A 16472-nucleotide genomic window follows, 5' to 3' on the forward strand; every position below is an offset into this window, starting at 1 on the left:
GTCTTTTTGCATACTCTGCGTGGTTTTGTAGTTTTTTTATGCTGACCGCATAGTATTCTTTTCTATCCTCTGACTATTTAGTAAGTCTGGCCTCGTTTGCTAAAACCTGTTTCATTACTGTGTTTGTGACTTTCCTCTTAACTCACAGTCAATATATGTGGGGGGCTGCCTTTACCTTTGGGGAATTTCTCTGAGGCAAGGTTAGGCTTCTATTTCTATCTTTAGGGGTAGTTAGCTCTTAGGCTGTGAAGAGGCGTCTAGGGAGAGTTAGGTACGCTCCACGGCTATTTCTAGTGTGTGCGATAGGAGTAGAGTTTGCGGTCAGCAGAGTTCCCACTTCCCCAGAGCTAGTTCCGTTTTTGAGTTTTACTCATCAGGTCATTCCAGGTGCTCCTAACCACCAGGTCCATAACAGTTGGCAAAAAGAGGGAAGTACAACCTCCTGATTCATATTTGAATCCGAGACCACCTTTGGGAAAAAAGCTGGATCAAGTTTCAAGACCTGCCTGTCATCAAAAACCTGCAAATAAGGATCCTGGATAGAAAGGGCCTGAAGCTCTCCTAGCCTTTTTGCTGACGTGATGGCCACTAAAAATGTCATTTTAAGAGAAAGACTACTGATCTCTAGGTCACCTGCTAGCTCATACGAATGTCTGCACAACTGATTAAGAACTAAATTTAGGTCCCAAGGTGGAACAGTTTTCCTTATTAAGGGATTAACCTCTGAACTGCCCTGGAAAAAATGACTTATCCAAGGGTGTGATGACAGGGAAGAGTCATAGAAAACACTAAGGGACGCCACCTGCACCCTTAAGGTACTGGGTCTGAGACCTGCTCTAAAGCCCGATTGTAAAAAGTCAACGATCTTGCGAATATCGGGGTGGTCAGTATCAACTGTCGCCTTTCCACAATAGTTGCAGATTTTTTTCCATATTTTATTATAAATTGAAGAAGATACTGGCTTTCTACTTGCTTGTAGTGTAGATATAACGTCGTCTAACAGACCCTTTGTTCTTAGGACCTGGCGTTCAGGATCCAGGCTGATAACCAGAGGGTTTCTGGGTTCTGGTGCAGAACAGGCCCCTGACGGAGAAGGTCTCTTCTTCGTGGAAAAAAAGGGTTCTCCCTCTGACATCTTTTTTAGTAAGGGGAACCAACTCCTCTTTGGCCAGAAAGGTACTACCAGAATGATCTTGGCTCTGTCCTCGCATATTTTCCTGAGAACTTTTGGTATGACTGTGAAAAGGCATTGATCCCAGCTGGGCCCTCTAGAGGATTCAGGGAGTAAAAGGTTTTGATTTTTGCATTCCTACTACCAAAAAAATTGTCTAGGTAAGGGACAACCGTGATGCTCTGATTTCTCACATATGGTGGAGGTTGGTGGCCTAAGTTTTGTGAAAACCCTGGGGGCTGAAGCTAGGCCAAAAGGAAGGCAGCAAAACTGATAGTGGTAAATTCTGCCTTCCTTTTCTACTGCAAATCTGAGCTATCTCTGGTGGCCTGAGTAAATTGGGACGTGGTAATATGCACTCTTTAGGTCTAGACTACACATTACCACCCCTTTTCCTAAGAGGGGAACTGTGGATCTTATAGATTCCATTTTGAACCTCTTGTATTTTAACCATCTGTTTAGATGTCTGAGGTTTATTATCGTTCTTGATTCCCTGGAAGGTTTTTTTTATGGAAAAAAGACTTGAATAAAACCCCTTTCCTTCTTCTCAGGGAGGTACCGGAATAATTGCCGCTACCTCTAGGAGTTCCTGACTGTCTACCCACATGGGAGAGGTTGAAACGAGATGGGAGCTGGATATAAGGAATCTTTTTGGAGGTAAAGAAGAGAATTCTATTTTGTATCCCTGGGGGATCACCTGCAGGACCCAAGGGCTTGTAGTAACTTCTTGCCAACCCCCCAAGAACCTGATTAGGCGCCCCCCTACTCTGTTGGTGTCATTTTTTCTGATAACCTGATCCTGAGAAGATGGTCTCTTTATTCCTGGCTCTAGTGTCCCCCCCTTTGGGATAGCTCAATCTTCCCTGCTTCCCTTTCCCTCTTTAGTCTGTTCTCTGACTATAACTGGGCCTACGAAACGGCTGATATTTTTTGCGTTTCTCCTCTGGAAAACCTTTCTTTTCATCTGAGGCCTTTTCTAAAATATCATCGAGGACCGACCCAAAGACCCTTCCCCTGAGAAAGGAATAGAGCAAAGCTTATTTTTGAAATGCATATCCTCTGACCAGTTTTTTAGCCAGATGGCTCTTCTGGCTGCATTTGACAAAGATTGACTCCTAGCCGTGAATCTCATAAATTCCGCAGAGGCGTCTGCAAGGAAGTCGGTTGCCAGCTTTAGAAGGGGGAAGGGATTTTCGTATAGTTTCTATAGGGGTTTTGGCTGATAGCTGCTCCGCCAGATCATCTACCCACAAATGCATAGACCGCACAACTGATGTTGCTGCTATATTTGCTTGGATAACAGCCGCCAAACTTTCCCATGCCCTTTTTAAGAGCCCATCTGCCTTCCGATCCATAGGCTCCTTTAGATTAGAGGAGTCTTCAAAAGGGATGGCCGTTCTCTTGGATATTCTGGCAAAAGGAATGTCTATTTTGGGAATGTCTTCCCAGTCCTTGACTTCCTCTGGGTCAAACGGTAGACAAAGTTTAAAGTCTTTGGGAATTGTTAGTCTCTTTTCCGCCTCCTCCCATTCTTCAAAGATCATAGATCGAATATGGGGGTTCACTGGGAAGACTTTTGAGGTATGGGAACGTAGCCCCCCCAAACATCTCATCCTGTACTGAACAAATTGTTGGGGGCTCCTCAATCTGCATAGTGTGTCTTACTGCCCCCAGAAGCTCATCCGTGTCCACAGAAGAGAATAAGTACCTCTTCCCTCTTTCTGGAGGATCTCTATATTCATCTACCTCCAGTTCAGACTCGAAAAACGGTAATTAGTTCTTACCGGTAATTGTATTTCCAGGAATCCACCTGACAGCACCATTGGAGGACGTCCTTCTTACCCTCAGTGGGACAGGAACAACAAGCGGTTAAAAGGACCCTCCCCACTCCACCCACCAGTGATTTTCTAAGTACCACATCTGGATGGATGCAAAAAGAGAGTTTATTAACAGTCATACACCAATGTTACATCACATTAGTTAATAGTATAAACTTGCAGTGGGAGGGAACTAGTAGTGCTGTTAGGTGGATTAGAACTAATTACCATTTTCCAGTTCACCACCTGACAGCACCATTGAAGAAATACCAAAGGATGTTTAGCTAGGGTGGGACTACTGCATGTAATACTTTTCTATCAAAAGCTAACTGATCTGACACAACATCTAATTTATAGTGTCTAGCAAAGGTAGAAAGACTGGTCCAAGTCGCCGCCCTACAGATTTGCTCAGCTGAGGCTCCCCCCTTTTCTGCCCATGTTGTAGAGATAGCTCGTGTTGAATGGGCCCTAAGAGTATCGGGGGAATCTTTCCCTTGGTCTGTATATGCTAGGCTTATCTGTCATGAATCCCAATGGCTAGGGATAGCAAGGGACAAGCAAAGTAATACAAAATATCGGACGAGCTCTAGGGTGATGGAACCTGGGCTGACCGCTGCCCTACGCCAGACAAACGCAACTAGAGATAGCCAGGGAGCGTGCCTACGTTGGTTCTAGACGCCACGCACCAGCCTAAGAGCTAACTAGTACTGCAGAGAAAATAAAGACCTCACTTGCCTCCAGAGGAATGAACCCCAAAAGGTATAGTTGCCCCCCACATGTATTGACGGTGAAAATGAGAGGAAGGCACACACATAGAGATGATATATAGGTTCAGCAAATTGAGGCCCGCTGTAAACTAGAAAGCAGAACGATACAAAAGGGGTCTGAACGGTCAGCAAAAAACCCTAATCAAAAAAACCATCCTGAGATTACAAGAACCCATGTGCCAACTCATGGCACATGGGGAGAACCTCAGTCCACTAGAGCTACCAGCTAGCATAGAGACATAATAAGCAAGCTGGACAAAAAACCAAACAACTGAAAATCAGCACTTAGCTTATCCTGAAAGATCTGGGAGCAGGTAGGCAGGAACCAAACAGAGCACATCTGAATACATTGATAGCCGGCAAGGGAATGACAGAAAGGCCAGGTAAAATAGGAAACACCCAGCCTCTGATGGACAGGTGGAAACCAAAGGCCGCAACCCACCAACGTCACCCAGTACCAGCAGTAACCACCAGAGGGAGCCCACAAACAGAATCCACAACACTTATCATGGTTTTAATCCATCTAGCAATGGTTGATTTTGCTGCTTTACAACCCTTATTTGGACCACCATACTGTACGAACAAGTTAGTGTCCTGTCTCCAACTTTCCGTCGCCCCCAGATATTTTAGAACAGTCTCCCTAACGTCAAGGTTATGGTAGACCCCTTCCTTAGTGTTTCTAGGGTGTTGGCAGAATGAGGGAAGGATTATCTCCTGATTTATATTGGTTGAGGACACTACTTTGGGAAGGAAGGCTGGGTTAAGTTTTAAGACTATCCTGTCATCAAAGATCTGAAGATATGGGTTCTGGGTGGAAAGAGCCTGCATCTCCCCCAGCCTTTTAGCTGACGTGATGGCAATCAGGAAGGCAGTTTTAAAGGAGAGATTGGCTATGTTCATATCTTCTGATAACAAGTACGGGGTTTTACACAACGTGTTAAGGACCAGGTTTAGGTCCCAAGGAGGAACCGATTTCCTCACAAGTGGCCTCATTCTCTGTGTGGCCCTGGAAAACCTTGCTATCCAGGGATGGGAGGCTAGTGATGTATCAAAAAAGACACTAAGCGCTGCAATCTGTACTTCTAGAGTACTAGGCCGAAGGCCCTTGTTAAATCCGAATTGCAGGAAGTCGAGGATTCTGGGAATGTCTGGTTTCGAAGTATCCACAGAAACTCCTCCCAGAAAGGAACAATACCGCTTCCAGATTTTGTTGTAAATCGCCGAAGTCACCGGCTTTCTGCTTGCCTGGAGTGTGGTAATGACATCTTCTGACAGGCCTCTGGATCTTAAGGTTTGCCGTTCAGGATCCAAGCAGATAGGTGAAGAGAGTCTGGGTTCTTGTGGAACACTGGCCCTTGTAGAAGAAGGTCCTGCCTGTTTGGTAATAATACTGGTCTCTCTGTTGACATTCTGGATAGCAGAGAAAACCAATTTCTTTTTGGCCAAAAGGGAACCACCAGGATTACAATTGCTCCCTCGTCTCGTATCTTCCTGAGTGTCTTCGGTATCAGAGGAAGAGGCGGGAATGCGTACAGGAGACCTTCCCCCCAATACTGAGACAAGGCGTCTACTGCAGTGGCTCCGTCTAAAGGATTGAGCGAGAAAAATGCTCTGGTCTTTGTGTTTGAGCTGGTGGCAAAAAGGTCCACCTGAGGTGTTCCCAATTTCTGGCACAGACCACTGAATACTTCTGGGTTCAGTTCCCATTGTCCGGGGTGTACACACGTTCTGCTCAAGAAATCTGCTACTTGATTCTTGGCGCCTTCCAGGTGAACTGCCGAGATGGATTTGACAGATCTTTCTGCCCACCTGAAAATCTGGCTTGCTAAGTGCTGCAGTGGTGGATGCTTCGGACCTCCCTGGTGTCTCAGAAATGCCACTGCTGTGACATTGTCGGACAGTATCCTTACGTGTCTTCCCCTGACCCGTGACTGGGCCTGGTACAACACTTTCCAGATCGCATACAGCTCCCTGAAATTTGATGATCTTGCGGCAATCTGAGGAGTCTATTCTCCCTGATAGTATGTCCTTCCTATATGACCGCCCCATCCGTATTGACTGGCGTCTGTGGTAACCGTAACACAGGGATCGAGTATCCATGGAACTCCCTCTCTCAGGTTTCCCGGTGTGGTCCACCAGATTAGGGATCTCTTCACTGACGGAGACACAAACATCTTCCTGTCTAGGGAACTCTGTTTCCTGTTCCAAGATCCCAAGACCTCTCTCTGTAACTCCCGCGAGTGGAATTGGCTCCATTTCACACAGGGTATGCATGCTGTCATAAAGCCCAGTATCCTCATTGCCTCTCTTATGGAGGGGGTACTTCTTCCGAACTGTTGTATGTGCCTGATCAAGGCCTCCTGTCTGTCTTCTGGTAAAAAAAGATGTTCTTAGTTTGGAGTCTAATATTACCCCCAAAAATTTTATTCTGGAATCTGGGACCAGGCAGGATTTTTTCCAATTCACAATCCACCCCAGATCCTGCAGGATGGAAAGAGTGAAGCTGCAGTCTATTTTGAGGAGATTCTCAGATTTCGCCATTATCAGAAAGTCGTCCAGATACGGTACTATGGTCACATTCTGGTTTCTTAGATAGGCCACAACTTCTGACATCAGTTTGGTAAATATCCTGGGCGCCGAAGCAAGCCCGAAGGAGAGACATTTGAACTGGAAGTGATGTAATATCCCCTTGTTCATTAGGGCAAATCTCAGGAATTTTTGGTAGGAAGCGTGTATTGGGACATGATAGTATGCATTGCTTAGGTCTAGGGTGCACATCACCATGTCCTTGTCTATAAGAGGCGTTGTGGACTTTATAGATTCCATCCTGAATCTTTTGTACCGGACACATTTGTTTAGTGGTTATTGAAAACAAATGGGAGTAATGGCCTTCGCCTCTTTATGAGATGGGAACTGGAATTATCGCATCTAACTCTATCAACTCCTGGATGTTTGTCCACATAAAGGAGTCTGAGAGCGGACAGGATCGGGCTACCACAAATCTTTCTGGGGGACTGCTGGAGAACTCTAGTTTGTATCCCTGAGTAATCACCTGCAGAATCCACGGACTCTGGGATACTTTCTGCCAACCCCCTAGAAATTTTTGTAACCGACCACCCACCCTGATATCATTTATTTGGCTTTGCTGTACCTGCACTTGGGAAGATGGAGTCTCTACCCTTTCCACCCTTGGGATAAGACCACCTCCCAGTCTTCCCTTTCCCCCTGTAGTCTGTCCTCTGACTAGGTCGGGATCTACGAAAGGGCTGGTACTTTTTTGTATTTTCCTCAGGGAACCCCTTCTTTTTATCTAAGGCTTTTTCTAAGATGTCATCTAGAATATTCCCAAATACTTTATTCCCTGAGAATGGGATTCCGCACAATTTATTTTTTGACTGGATATCCCCCGACCAGGTCTTTAGCCAGATGGCTCTTCGGCCGCGTTGGACAAAGTTTCGCTTCTGGCAGCGAAGCGTACAGATTCCGCAGAAGCGTCTGCCATAAAGCCTGTTGCAAGTTTAAGCAACGGCAGGGATTTGAGAATAACATCTCTGGAAGTCTTAGCTTTGAGATGTTCCTCCAAATCGTCAATCCATAGATGCATTGACCGGGCTACTGATGTTGCAGCTATATTGGCCCGTATTATTGCTGCGGAGGACTCCCAAGTTTTCCTGAGCAGACCATCTGCTCTGTGATCCATCAGATCCTTCAATGCGGAGGAGTCCTCAAATGGGATTGAGGTCTTCTTCGCCACTTTTGCTAGCAGAACATCAATCTTGGGGACTTCATCCCAAGCTTTAATGTCCTCTGGATTATAGGGCAAACGAAGTCTAAAATCCCTGGGTACCACTAGCCTCTTCTCCGCTTCTTGCCATTCTTCCAGGATCATAGAACGGATGTGGTTGTTGACGGGAAAAACCTTTGTGACTTGGGCATGTAATCCGCCAAACATCTCGTCCTGGATCGAGGTCTCCTCTGGCGTGTCCTGTAACTGCATAGTGTTACGTACAGCATAAAGAAGCTCATCTGTGTCAGTCGCAGAGAATAGATATCTTTTCCCCCTGCCCAATGATCCATCTCTTTCTTCCTGGTCAGAATCTTCCGAAACCTCTCCCTCGGAAGAGGGGCTAGACTCCCTCGGTCTCTTCCATGAGGCTTGCGGTTCTGAGTTGCCTGGGGAAGATTCAAGCTTGAGATGGACGCCTGAACCGCCTGCCGAATCATTGTCCTCATACTGGATAGTAACGCAGTCTGTTCATCACCCACAATCTTGGATGTGCAAGATTTGCACAATGGTTTCCGCCAATTTTCCGGAAACTTAGTAGCACATATTGGGCATTTATTTTTCCTCGATTTTTTCCTTTCGGATGTGGGAATGGGAGGCTCTGCCTAGGATAGATAGAGATACATATGGAATACATAGGTAGGGAAGCAGGGGGAGGGGTGAGCTTTGCGGTATGGCTTAACATAGCCCACTCACGTGCCCCTGAAGCTGGTCAGTCCCCTCAGGTCTGGCAGTCTCCTCCATAGTGAGGACAATCTTAACCGTATAGCCGTACAGTGCTCCTTTGTCAGGATGGCCGGCGGCATACAGACCCCCTTAGTGAGTTTATATAGGATTTACCTGGTTGATCCTGCCCTCCTTACCGCCGCTGCGGTGACCGCAATGTACCCCTCACCGAGGCCGGCGCTGCTGCCGGCGCCATTCTCCCACTCTGGCCGCGACCGGAAGTGACGCGGCCGGAAGTGACACGGCCGCTGGACCCGGAAGTGGCCGCTTGGAAGCGGTCTGTGGAGAAGCTGCGGCCGCACGCTGGAGTTGGTCGCGCGCTGAGCGGCCATGGCCCTGACTCCCCGGCAGACAGGCGCCTGGACCGAGAGCCCCCTATACGGAGGAGCGGACCCGACCCCAGGAGCAGCGCTACACTGGGGAGGCTGAGGGACCCCCCATCGCAGGTATCAGCCGCAGATTTCTTGTGGTAGGGAAGGTGTTGTGGATTCTGTTTGTAGGCTCCCTCTGGTGGTTACTGCTGGTACTGGGTGACTTTGGTGGGTTGCGGCCTTTGGTTTCCACCTGTCCATCAGAGGCTGGGTGTTTCCTATTTTACCTGGCCTTTCTGTCATTCCCTTGCCGGCTATCAATGTATTCAGATGTGCTCTGTTTGGTTCCTGCCTACCTGCTCCCAGATCTTTCAGGATAAGCTAAGTGCTGATTTTCAGTTGTTTGGTTTTTTGTCCAGCTTGCTTATTATGTCTCTATGCTAGCTGGTAGCTCTAGTGGACTGAGGTTCTCCCCATGTGCCATGAGTTGGCACATGGGTTCTTGTAATCTCAGGATGGTTTTTTTGATTAGGGTTTTTTGCTGACCGCTCAGTCCCCTTTTGTATCGTTCTGCTTTCTAGTTTTCAGCGGGCCTCAATTTGCTAAAGCTATATATATCATCTCTATGTGTGTGCCTTCCTCTCATTTCACCGTCAATACATGTGGGGGGCAACTATATCTTTTGGGGTTCGTTCCTCTGGAGGCAAGTGAGGTCTTTATTTTCTCTGCAGTACTAGTTAGCTCTTAGGCTGGTGCGTGGCGTCTAGAACCAACGTAGGCACGCTCCCTGGCTATCTCTAGTTGCGTTTGTCAGGCGTAGGGCAGCGGTCAGCCCAGGTTCCATCACCCTAGAGCTCGTCCGTTATTTATTTGTACTTTGCTTGTCCTGTGCTATCCCTAGCCATTGGGGATTCATGACAGGAAGGGAAAGGCTGGGCCCCCCGATCCCCCCATCTGCACAGCACCGTTGGAGGATACGCTTGCCGTTCCTATCCGCAGTGGGACAGGAAAAACACTGGTGGGTGGAGTGGGGAGGGTCCTTTTAACCGCTTGTTGTTACTGTCCCACTGAGGGTAAGAAGGACGTCCTCCAATGGTGCTGTCAGGTGGTGAACTGGAAAAGGCTCCTTCCGAAGAGGAGACGGAATCCCTCAATCTCTTTCTGGACTGGTAGTCGGACTGCGTGGATTTAGGCAGAACTAGACCAGAAACAGACGCTTGCACCTCCTCTCTGATCATAGCTCTCATATTTGTCATAAGTGAAGCCTGTTCTTCCCCCACAATTCGGTTGGTGCATGCCTCACAGAGGGGTTTCTGCCAAGAGTCTTTTCGTCTTATGGTGCAATTAGGACACTTCCTATACTTCCCCGACTTAACTTCCTTTTTGTCTGCCTAGGTAGAAGTCCCCTATAAAACAGAAGTGTAACTGTTTTAAGGGTCTGCACCATGATGGAGCCCAGAAGAGACCCTTTGCCTGGGTACTCACATGCCCCTGGCTTTCTGCAATTTCAAGTTTTTTGGTGTCCTCCATCATCAAAGGCTGACAAAAGGTGGCTGTCTACTAACCCCCGTTACCTCCTTATATGCTGATGGATCCTCCTGGAGTGCCTGTGCCCCCCTACTGACCTGCCCTGGAAACATTCCTCTATCCAATGCTGAGGAAGAGACGCTGCCCCGCCCGCTGCTGGGGGCAACCTAGAAGTGATGCACCGTGGCCCCGGACTGCAGCGCTCAGCGTTCAGAGATGCCCCGCCATAAGCTTCTCTCTTTGGACCGCGTGATGAGACGATGATGCCCACAGAGGCGGCCCCGGTTCAGGGAACATCTGAGGCATCGCCACAGGTCGAGAGCCCCCTCCAGGAGGAAGCGACCTATATCCCAGGAGCAGCACTACACTGGGTAAGCTGAGGGACCCTCCACTGAGTTTCAGCATACGGAGGTCTTGAGGTGGGAAGGGAAAAGGCCGAGCCCCCCGATCCACACCCTCCGCACGGAGCCTGTCGGATTTACTCTCGCCGTTCTTGTCCACAGTGGGACAGGAAAAACACTGAAGGGTGGTGGGGGGAGGGTCCTTTTAAACTCTAGTGGTTTCCTGTATCACTGTGGATAAGAAGGACGTCCTTCAGGGTGCTGTCAGGTGGTGACCTGGAAAAATAGTTGCATCGTTAACCTGCCTAGGTGATTTTTATAACCCACAACCTCAGATCTTCACAGCTGAGGTGTCTTAAATTTAGATCTCGGACATTTGGAAGAGCAAATGGAGACTTTTTTAGAAGATTTCTAGGGGTATACAGACTCACGTAAGTGAGCCAGGACAATCCCACCACAATCAATCATACAGAATGAACCTGTAAAAAAAAATAAAAATAAAAAAAAACCTATAAAAAAATATGTTATATTCCCAACAACAACATATGTATGAAGGGAGAACTCCAACACTAAACCAGAGTTGTACTCATTTAAGGTGGACTATTGGGGCTACTATGAGTCCTGACCAAAAAAGTAAAGAAAGTATTAGTGCCCCCATGTCAAGAGAGATTGTGCAATAATGTGAATTCCTTAGGATTAAAAACATAATGTAATTTATGATGTGGGGTGAATCCATGAAACCAGAGCTCGAGCCATGCCAACACATCTCCTGCAGATGTGAATAAATGTCTATTACAGCCATCAGGCACGCACACTTAGAGATGAATCATGTGTGAGACAGTGACTGATGTCACAAGTAGGGGTCGCTGTGTTTTCTCCCTAGGTTGTGCATGCAGACAGTTTCCAATCCGGGTTTTCCATGTGGCTGAAGGCCACAGGTTTGTGTTTGTTAAAAGCCCTGAAGTATGAGATATGGGTGTGTCAGGTGTATGTCAGTGTCAGTCTGGTGCGTGCTGGTGTGAAGAGCAGAGGCCTGCAGAGCGCTGGCTAAGTGCATGGAGGCACAAGCCAGCGGAGCCAGCACCCAGGGCAGCTGAATAGCCTGGCACCCGCAGCGTATACAGCAATGCAAGTCGTCCATGGTACTGGTTCGGAAATGGACAGTCCTGTGCCCGGAGGAGTCGGATGTGGACAGTCCTGTGCCCGGAGGTGGATGTTTTGTGCCCAAAAGAGACGGATGTGGACACTGCTGTGCCCGGGGTGGATGTCCTGTGCCTGAAAGTGGACTAGCATGTGTAACGATTGCAAACAGGTGGATATGTTGCCCGGCTGCAAACCGGAGGATATCCTGGGCTGTGTACGGCTGTGTGAGTAAAGAGACTGTAAGAGACTGTGATACAGTGATGCAGGACACCCACGGGAACTAGTCGGAGAGGGCTGGCGTGTGTAGAGTCTGCAACATATGAGGCTGTGTATATGGAGACTGTATTATGGCGTGCGGTTGCCCAGGGAAACTGGACAAAGGAAGTCTGGCCTGTTTAGGGACTGTGAATCTAAAGCCATAGGATATATTTTGCTTTGAACTGGTGTGAACTGAACACTGATAATATACACTAAAGTTATATGCATTTGTGTGAATTGGACTTTAATGCTGTAGGGAAACACATTAAAGAGACTTTTGTGTTGGAACTTTGTGGGTCACTGCCTCTTCACTACGTACCATGCTACTACAATCTTACACATGGCACAGGTGTAATGTTTTTGTGTAGTTTTATCACAATCCTCCTTGAAGTTTGTCCGTTTTAAAAGAAAATTAAAAGTCAGGATAAAGGGAAACTCTGCTGTTATTGTACAGAAATTCACACTTGGCCCTCACTGCACATTTAATGTTGTCGATCATAAAAGCGAAGTTTCTAGGAAGCCAACAGCATCATTACCCTCCACTTTCTCTTAGAGGCCCATCATACTTTTCTTCAAATGATTTTTTTAACTTGTCAGCACATTCTACATAAGCTGTAATTTGGCTTTGTAGTTTACAGATCTGGGCAAGTAACGGTAAGCATCTCCTAATCCCAGGGAGTAGGTGGATCCTTCAGGTTGTAAGTTCTATAGTAAAGGGCTTTCAATACCCAAAGTAATTTGAACACTTTTGGATGGAGAAGAATGTTGTGGTCTAGAGGCAAAATGGTGATCACACAATTGTGATACCGCCGGACTACACCGATAAAACAGCCACAGCCGGTGAATGAGAAGAATCTGTAACTTCTCTGTATTTAGTGGTTACTACTCACCTGTGTAGTCATATTTAGGAATCGCCTCTTTACACTGCTCATCACCCCTCACATATGTCTCTGTAGTATTATTATGGGTCAGATCTTCACACTGAAACAATTATTGTAAAAGTCACAGACAGATGGAGAAGTTACATCTATGACCAGCTCTAATCCTGCCATCTCCACCATTCTCATTACACAAGTATAAAACATATAATACTGGTGGCTAAAACAAGACTGGGCACAAGACCTTCACAGCCATCTACAGATCATGGGAGAGGTCACATGACACCTTCACTCCATCTACCTCATGATCCTGAGGAACATTGGGATCTTCTTGTTTACAGTCCTGTGGAAGAAGAGGACGGAGACATCTCTCTGGTGTTGTCCTCTTACTGGATAGTACTGGAGGAAACACATACAGGGACTGAATTCATTCTTCACATAGAAATAATTATAGGTCGTGTGTATTTAGTCTTGTCCATTACCTGGAGATGTGAGGGGCTGAGGAACCTCCTTCATAATGTCCTTGTACAGATCTTTGTGTCCTTCTAAATACTCCCACTCCTCCAGGGAGAAATAGACAGCGACATCCTGACACCTTATAGGAACCTAAGAAATACAATGATACCGTCATCCCCTGATCCCTTCATAGCGTTACTGTATAATGTCCCAGCATTCCCAGCAGTGTCACCTCTCCAGTCAGCAGCTCAATCATCTCGTAGGTGAGTTCTAGGATCTTCTGGCCATTGATGTCCTCATTTATCAGAGGGTGAGGTGGAGGCCCCATGATTGGGCTCAGAGGTCTATCCAATTCCTGACACACAGGGTCCTGACAGCGCTCACTAGAGGTCTTCTTCACTACTGTGTAATCCTGGTTATGGAGAGACACATTTATAAATCTCACTACAGACATTTCCAGAGTCCTCACCTCTCCAGTTCTGTCCATCTGTTATCCCCATAGAAAAGAATGATGTAATGTGACGTCATCAGAATCTCTCACCTCTCCAGTAAGCTGGAAGCGGATCTCTAGGGTGAGGTGTAATATTCTCTCCGCCATCTTGTCTCTGTCCATATTCATTGTATTTTAGGGACCTGATTGAGAAGATGAGCCGACATGAGATCATAAAGAATTCTGTGTAATAATACAATTACTGGAGATAATAAGGGAAACATATGAGATTTGTTATTTTATACTATTTAGTTTTCTTCTTTACGTCTACAAATAAAACTTATATATTTTAGGCCACTGACAACAAGGAGTTTTTCCCTCGGAGTCGGCAGCTCAATACGATTCTCATAGATTCATCTTCCATAACGCTAATTCTCATCTCATTTACCGACACTGGAATCGGCAATAGCAATACTGCAGGAGATATTCATTACACGTGATATGAGAAATAACTACTTCTTGGTGAGGAAGACATCTTCATCTTCTACTACGGCTCTAGAAACATATTTGACCACAGTGCATCACTGACTCCATCACCACCGGCCGTCTATATGAATAATGAACATGAATATGTATACTGTGCGTGGGGGATGGTGGTAGTGGGGAATGTTATACTGAGTGGAGGCCAAGAAAGGGGCACTGTGCTATGAGAGTGAGGCCGGCGTCACACTAAACGTATGGAAAATCGGTCCAAGTCTCCCTGCCGAGAGTCCCACGAGGGTTCTCTGTATGGTCATTCGTGTGTAATGCGATGATGCGATTTTCTCGCACCCATGTATCCGTACGACATGCGTATGGCTTTACATTTCTCACTGATTTTCTTCATTGAATAAATTGCTCAATGGACTGAAATTAGGAAAATGTGTGCGTATTTGTCACAAGCTACACTGATGGTCCGTGTGGTGTCCGAGTTTTTCTAGCACCCATAGACTTGCATTTACCTGCACGCTGAATACGCTAGAGAAAAAATACGGTGATGTGAGCTGCCCCATAGATTAACACTGGTCCGAGCACTATGCAATGTTTTCTCGTATAGGACTAGTCCATATTCTACGGTAGTGTGACCCCGGCCTAATACATGTTTCCTTGGTTCCCGTCTTTCATAGGTGGGTCATTTGTATCTATCAGTGGAAAAAGAACAAAACCATTGTGATTCTTATAAGGAGGCAACACAAAACCCCCTAAATCTAACATATTTATAACATCCCCACCATTTGTGAGTCTTCAGGGTGAGTCGCTATCTCACCATTGGATTACAGCTGATACTATGAAGAGAAAGTGACTAAACAGACTTTCTGTCACATCCATAAAGGGGCACTTTTCCGTGTTTGTCAGAACTGCCCGAGGATTATTAGAGGTGAGAGTTTCCCCCAATTAGAAGGGACACCTGTGGATACTGGGGTCTTTACCTGCTACAGTTTCTCCCAAAGGGTTAAACGCCGTCTGTAACTTCAGTGTCTTTCTATGAAGCTTCTTCTCTGAACTTTCTTCCTGTTTTCTGCCGTATTTCTATTACTCTCCGGAATCAGGAATGTATTAAGTCCTATAGAAACTGCGGAGAAAGAATCATTTCTAATTCTGTGTTTCCAGGATTCTTCTTGTGGGAATTGGCTGCGATATCCCCTGTGCAATATATTACTAGTATTAATGCGCCAGTAATGGGGAATCTCCACATCCCTCCACCTGCAGAGCCGCACACCACATATACGGCTGTTCTGTGCGCACAGGACCTGTGATGAGGTCACAGGAGGGGAGGAGTCAGGGGTCACATGATCAGGGGCCTCAGTGTATGCAGGACTCTGCTGTGCTGGTTGTCATGGTGCTGGGTGAGGGGAAGTTTATGTGTGAGGTCAGGAGAGGTTTATAGTGTGGATGTAGCAGAGCCGTGTGTGCATGTAGCAGAGCCGTGTGTGCATGTAGCAGAGCTGTGTGTGTTCATCCTGTACGGAGCGGAGCAGTGTGTGTGTACGAGGGGTACAAAGCGGAGTCGCATGTGTATGAGGTGTACTGAGCGGAGCCCTGTGTGTGTACGAGACGTAAGGAGCAGAGCCGTGTGTGTATGGGGTGTACAGATCGGAGAAGCATGTGTATAAGGTGCTCGTAGAGGAGCAGTGTGTGAATGGGGTGTATGGAGTGGAGTCGCGTGTGTGCGATGTGTACAGAGCGTAGCCGCATGTGTATGAGGTGTACAGAGCGGAGCCGCATGTGTACAGAGCAGAGCCATGTGTCTACGAGATGTACATAGAGGAGCCATGTGTGTATGGGGGTACAGAGCGGAGCCGCATGTGTGCGATGTGTACAGAGTGGAGCCATGTGTCTTTGAAGTGTACATAGAGGAGCCACGTGTGTACGGAGCAGAGCCATGTGTGGACGAGATGTACTGAGCGGGGCCATGTGTGTACAGGGTGTACGGAGCAGATTTTCAGCCACGTCCTTTGGAAGTGCATTGAGCTGTTGGTTGGGTTGGTGTTAAGGGAAAAAAGAAAAAAAAACTCTTTAAATCTTCAGCTTAGCGAGTGTGACCTGAGTGTAAGTGTGGACGGCGGTAAGTGTGACTTCTGATTCAGTGACTTTGGATTCAGGGAGTTTCCAAGGGAGGAATTGCTGTCTGTATTTTATTAATACCTTGTATTTATTTTTATTTAACGCTTCTGTCTGGTGCAATCCCCGTTAGGAAATATGCCATCCAGTGCACATCTTGCCACATGTATGCAATCCTTGAGCAGCCGGTCGAGGGTGCATACTGCTGTGCGAGATGTGAGCACGTTGAGCATTTGGAAGCCCAGATTCTTGATCTAAGGCC

General features: G+C 46.9%; 1 protein-coding gene across 2 annotated transcripts in view; it reads right to left on the minus strand.

The window, feature by feature from the left end:
• The window catches only part of LOC143764685 (uncharacterized), a 28723-nt gene extending 13320 nt beyond the window's left edge, over positions 1 to 15403 (minus strand). Inside the window, exons 1-6 of one of the 2 annotated variants that reach the window (XM_077250517.1) lie at positions 15079 to 15403; positions 13721 to 13812; positions 13412 to 13591; positions 13206 to 13329; positions 13025 to 13122; positions 12736 to 12826 (exon numbers count right to left, since the gene is read on the minus strand). In XM_077250517.1, the coding sequence (XP_077106632.1) occupies positions 12736 to 12826; positions 13025 to 13122; positions 13206 to 13329; positions 13412 to 13591; positions 13721 to 13798 (571 nt within the window). In that variant the 5' untranslated portion in view covers positions 13799 to 13812; positions 15079 to 15403. The remainder of the gene's footprint in view (positions 1 to 12735; positions 12827 to 13024; positions 13123 to 13205; positions 13330 to 13411; positions 13592 to 13720; positions 13813 to 15078) is intronic. The other variant, XM_077250516.1, reaches the window with a different exon arrangement.
• Positions 15404 to 16472: the final 1069 nt, after the last annotated feature.

This window comes from Ranitomeya variabilis, chromosome 4 (assembly GCF_051348905.1).
Source record: "Ranitomeya variabilis isolate aRanVar5 chromosome 4, aRanVar5.hap1, whole genome shotgun sequence".
Taxonomy (NCBI): domain Eukaryota; kingdom Metazoa; phylum Chordata; class Amphibia; order Anura; family Dendrobatidae; genus Ranitomeya; species Ranitomeya variabilis.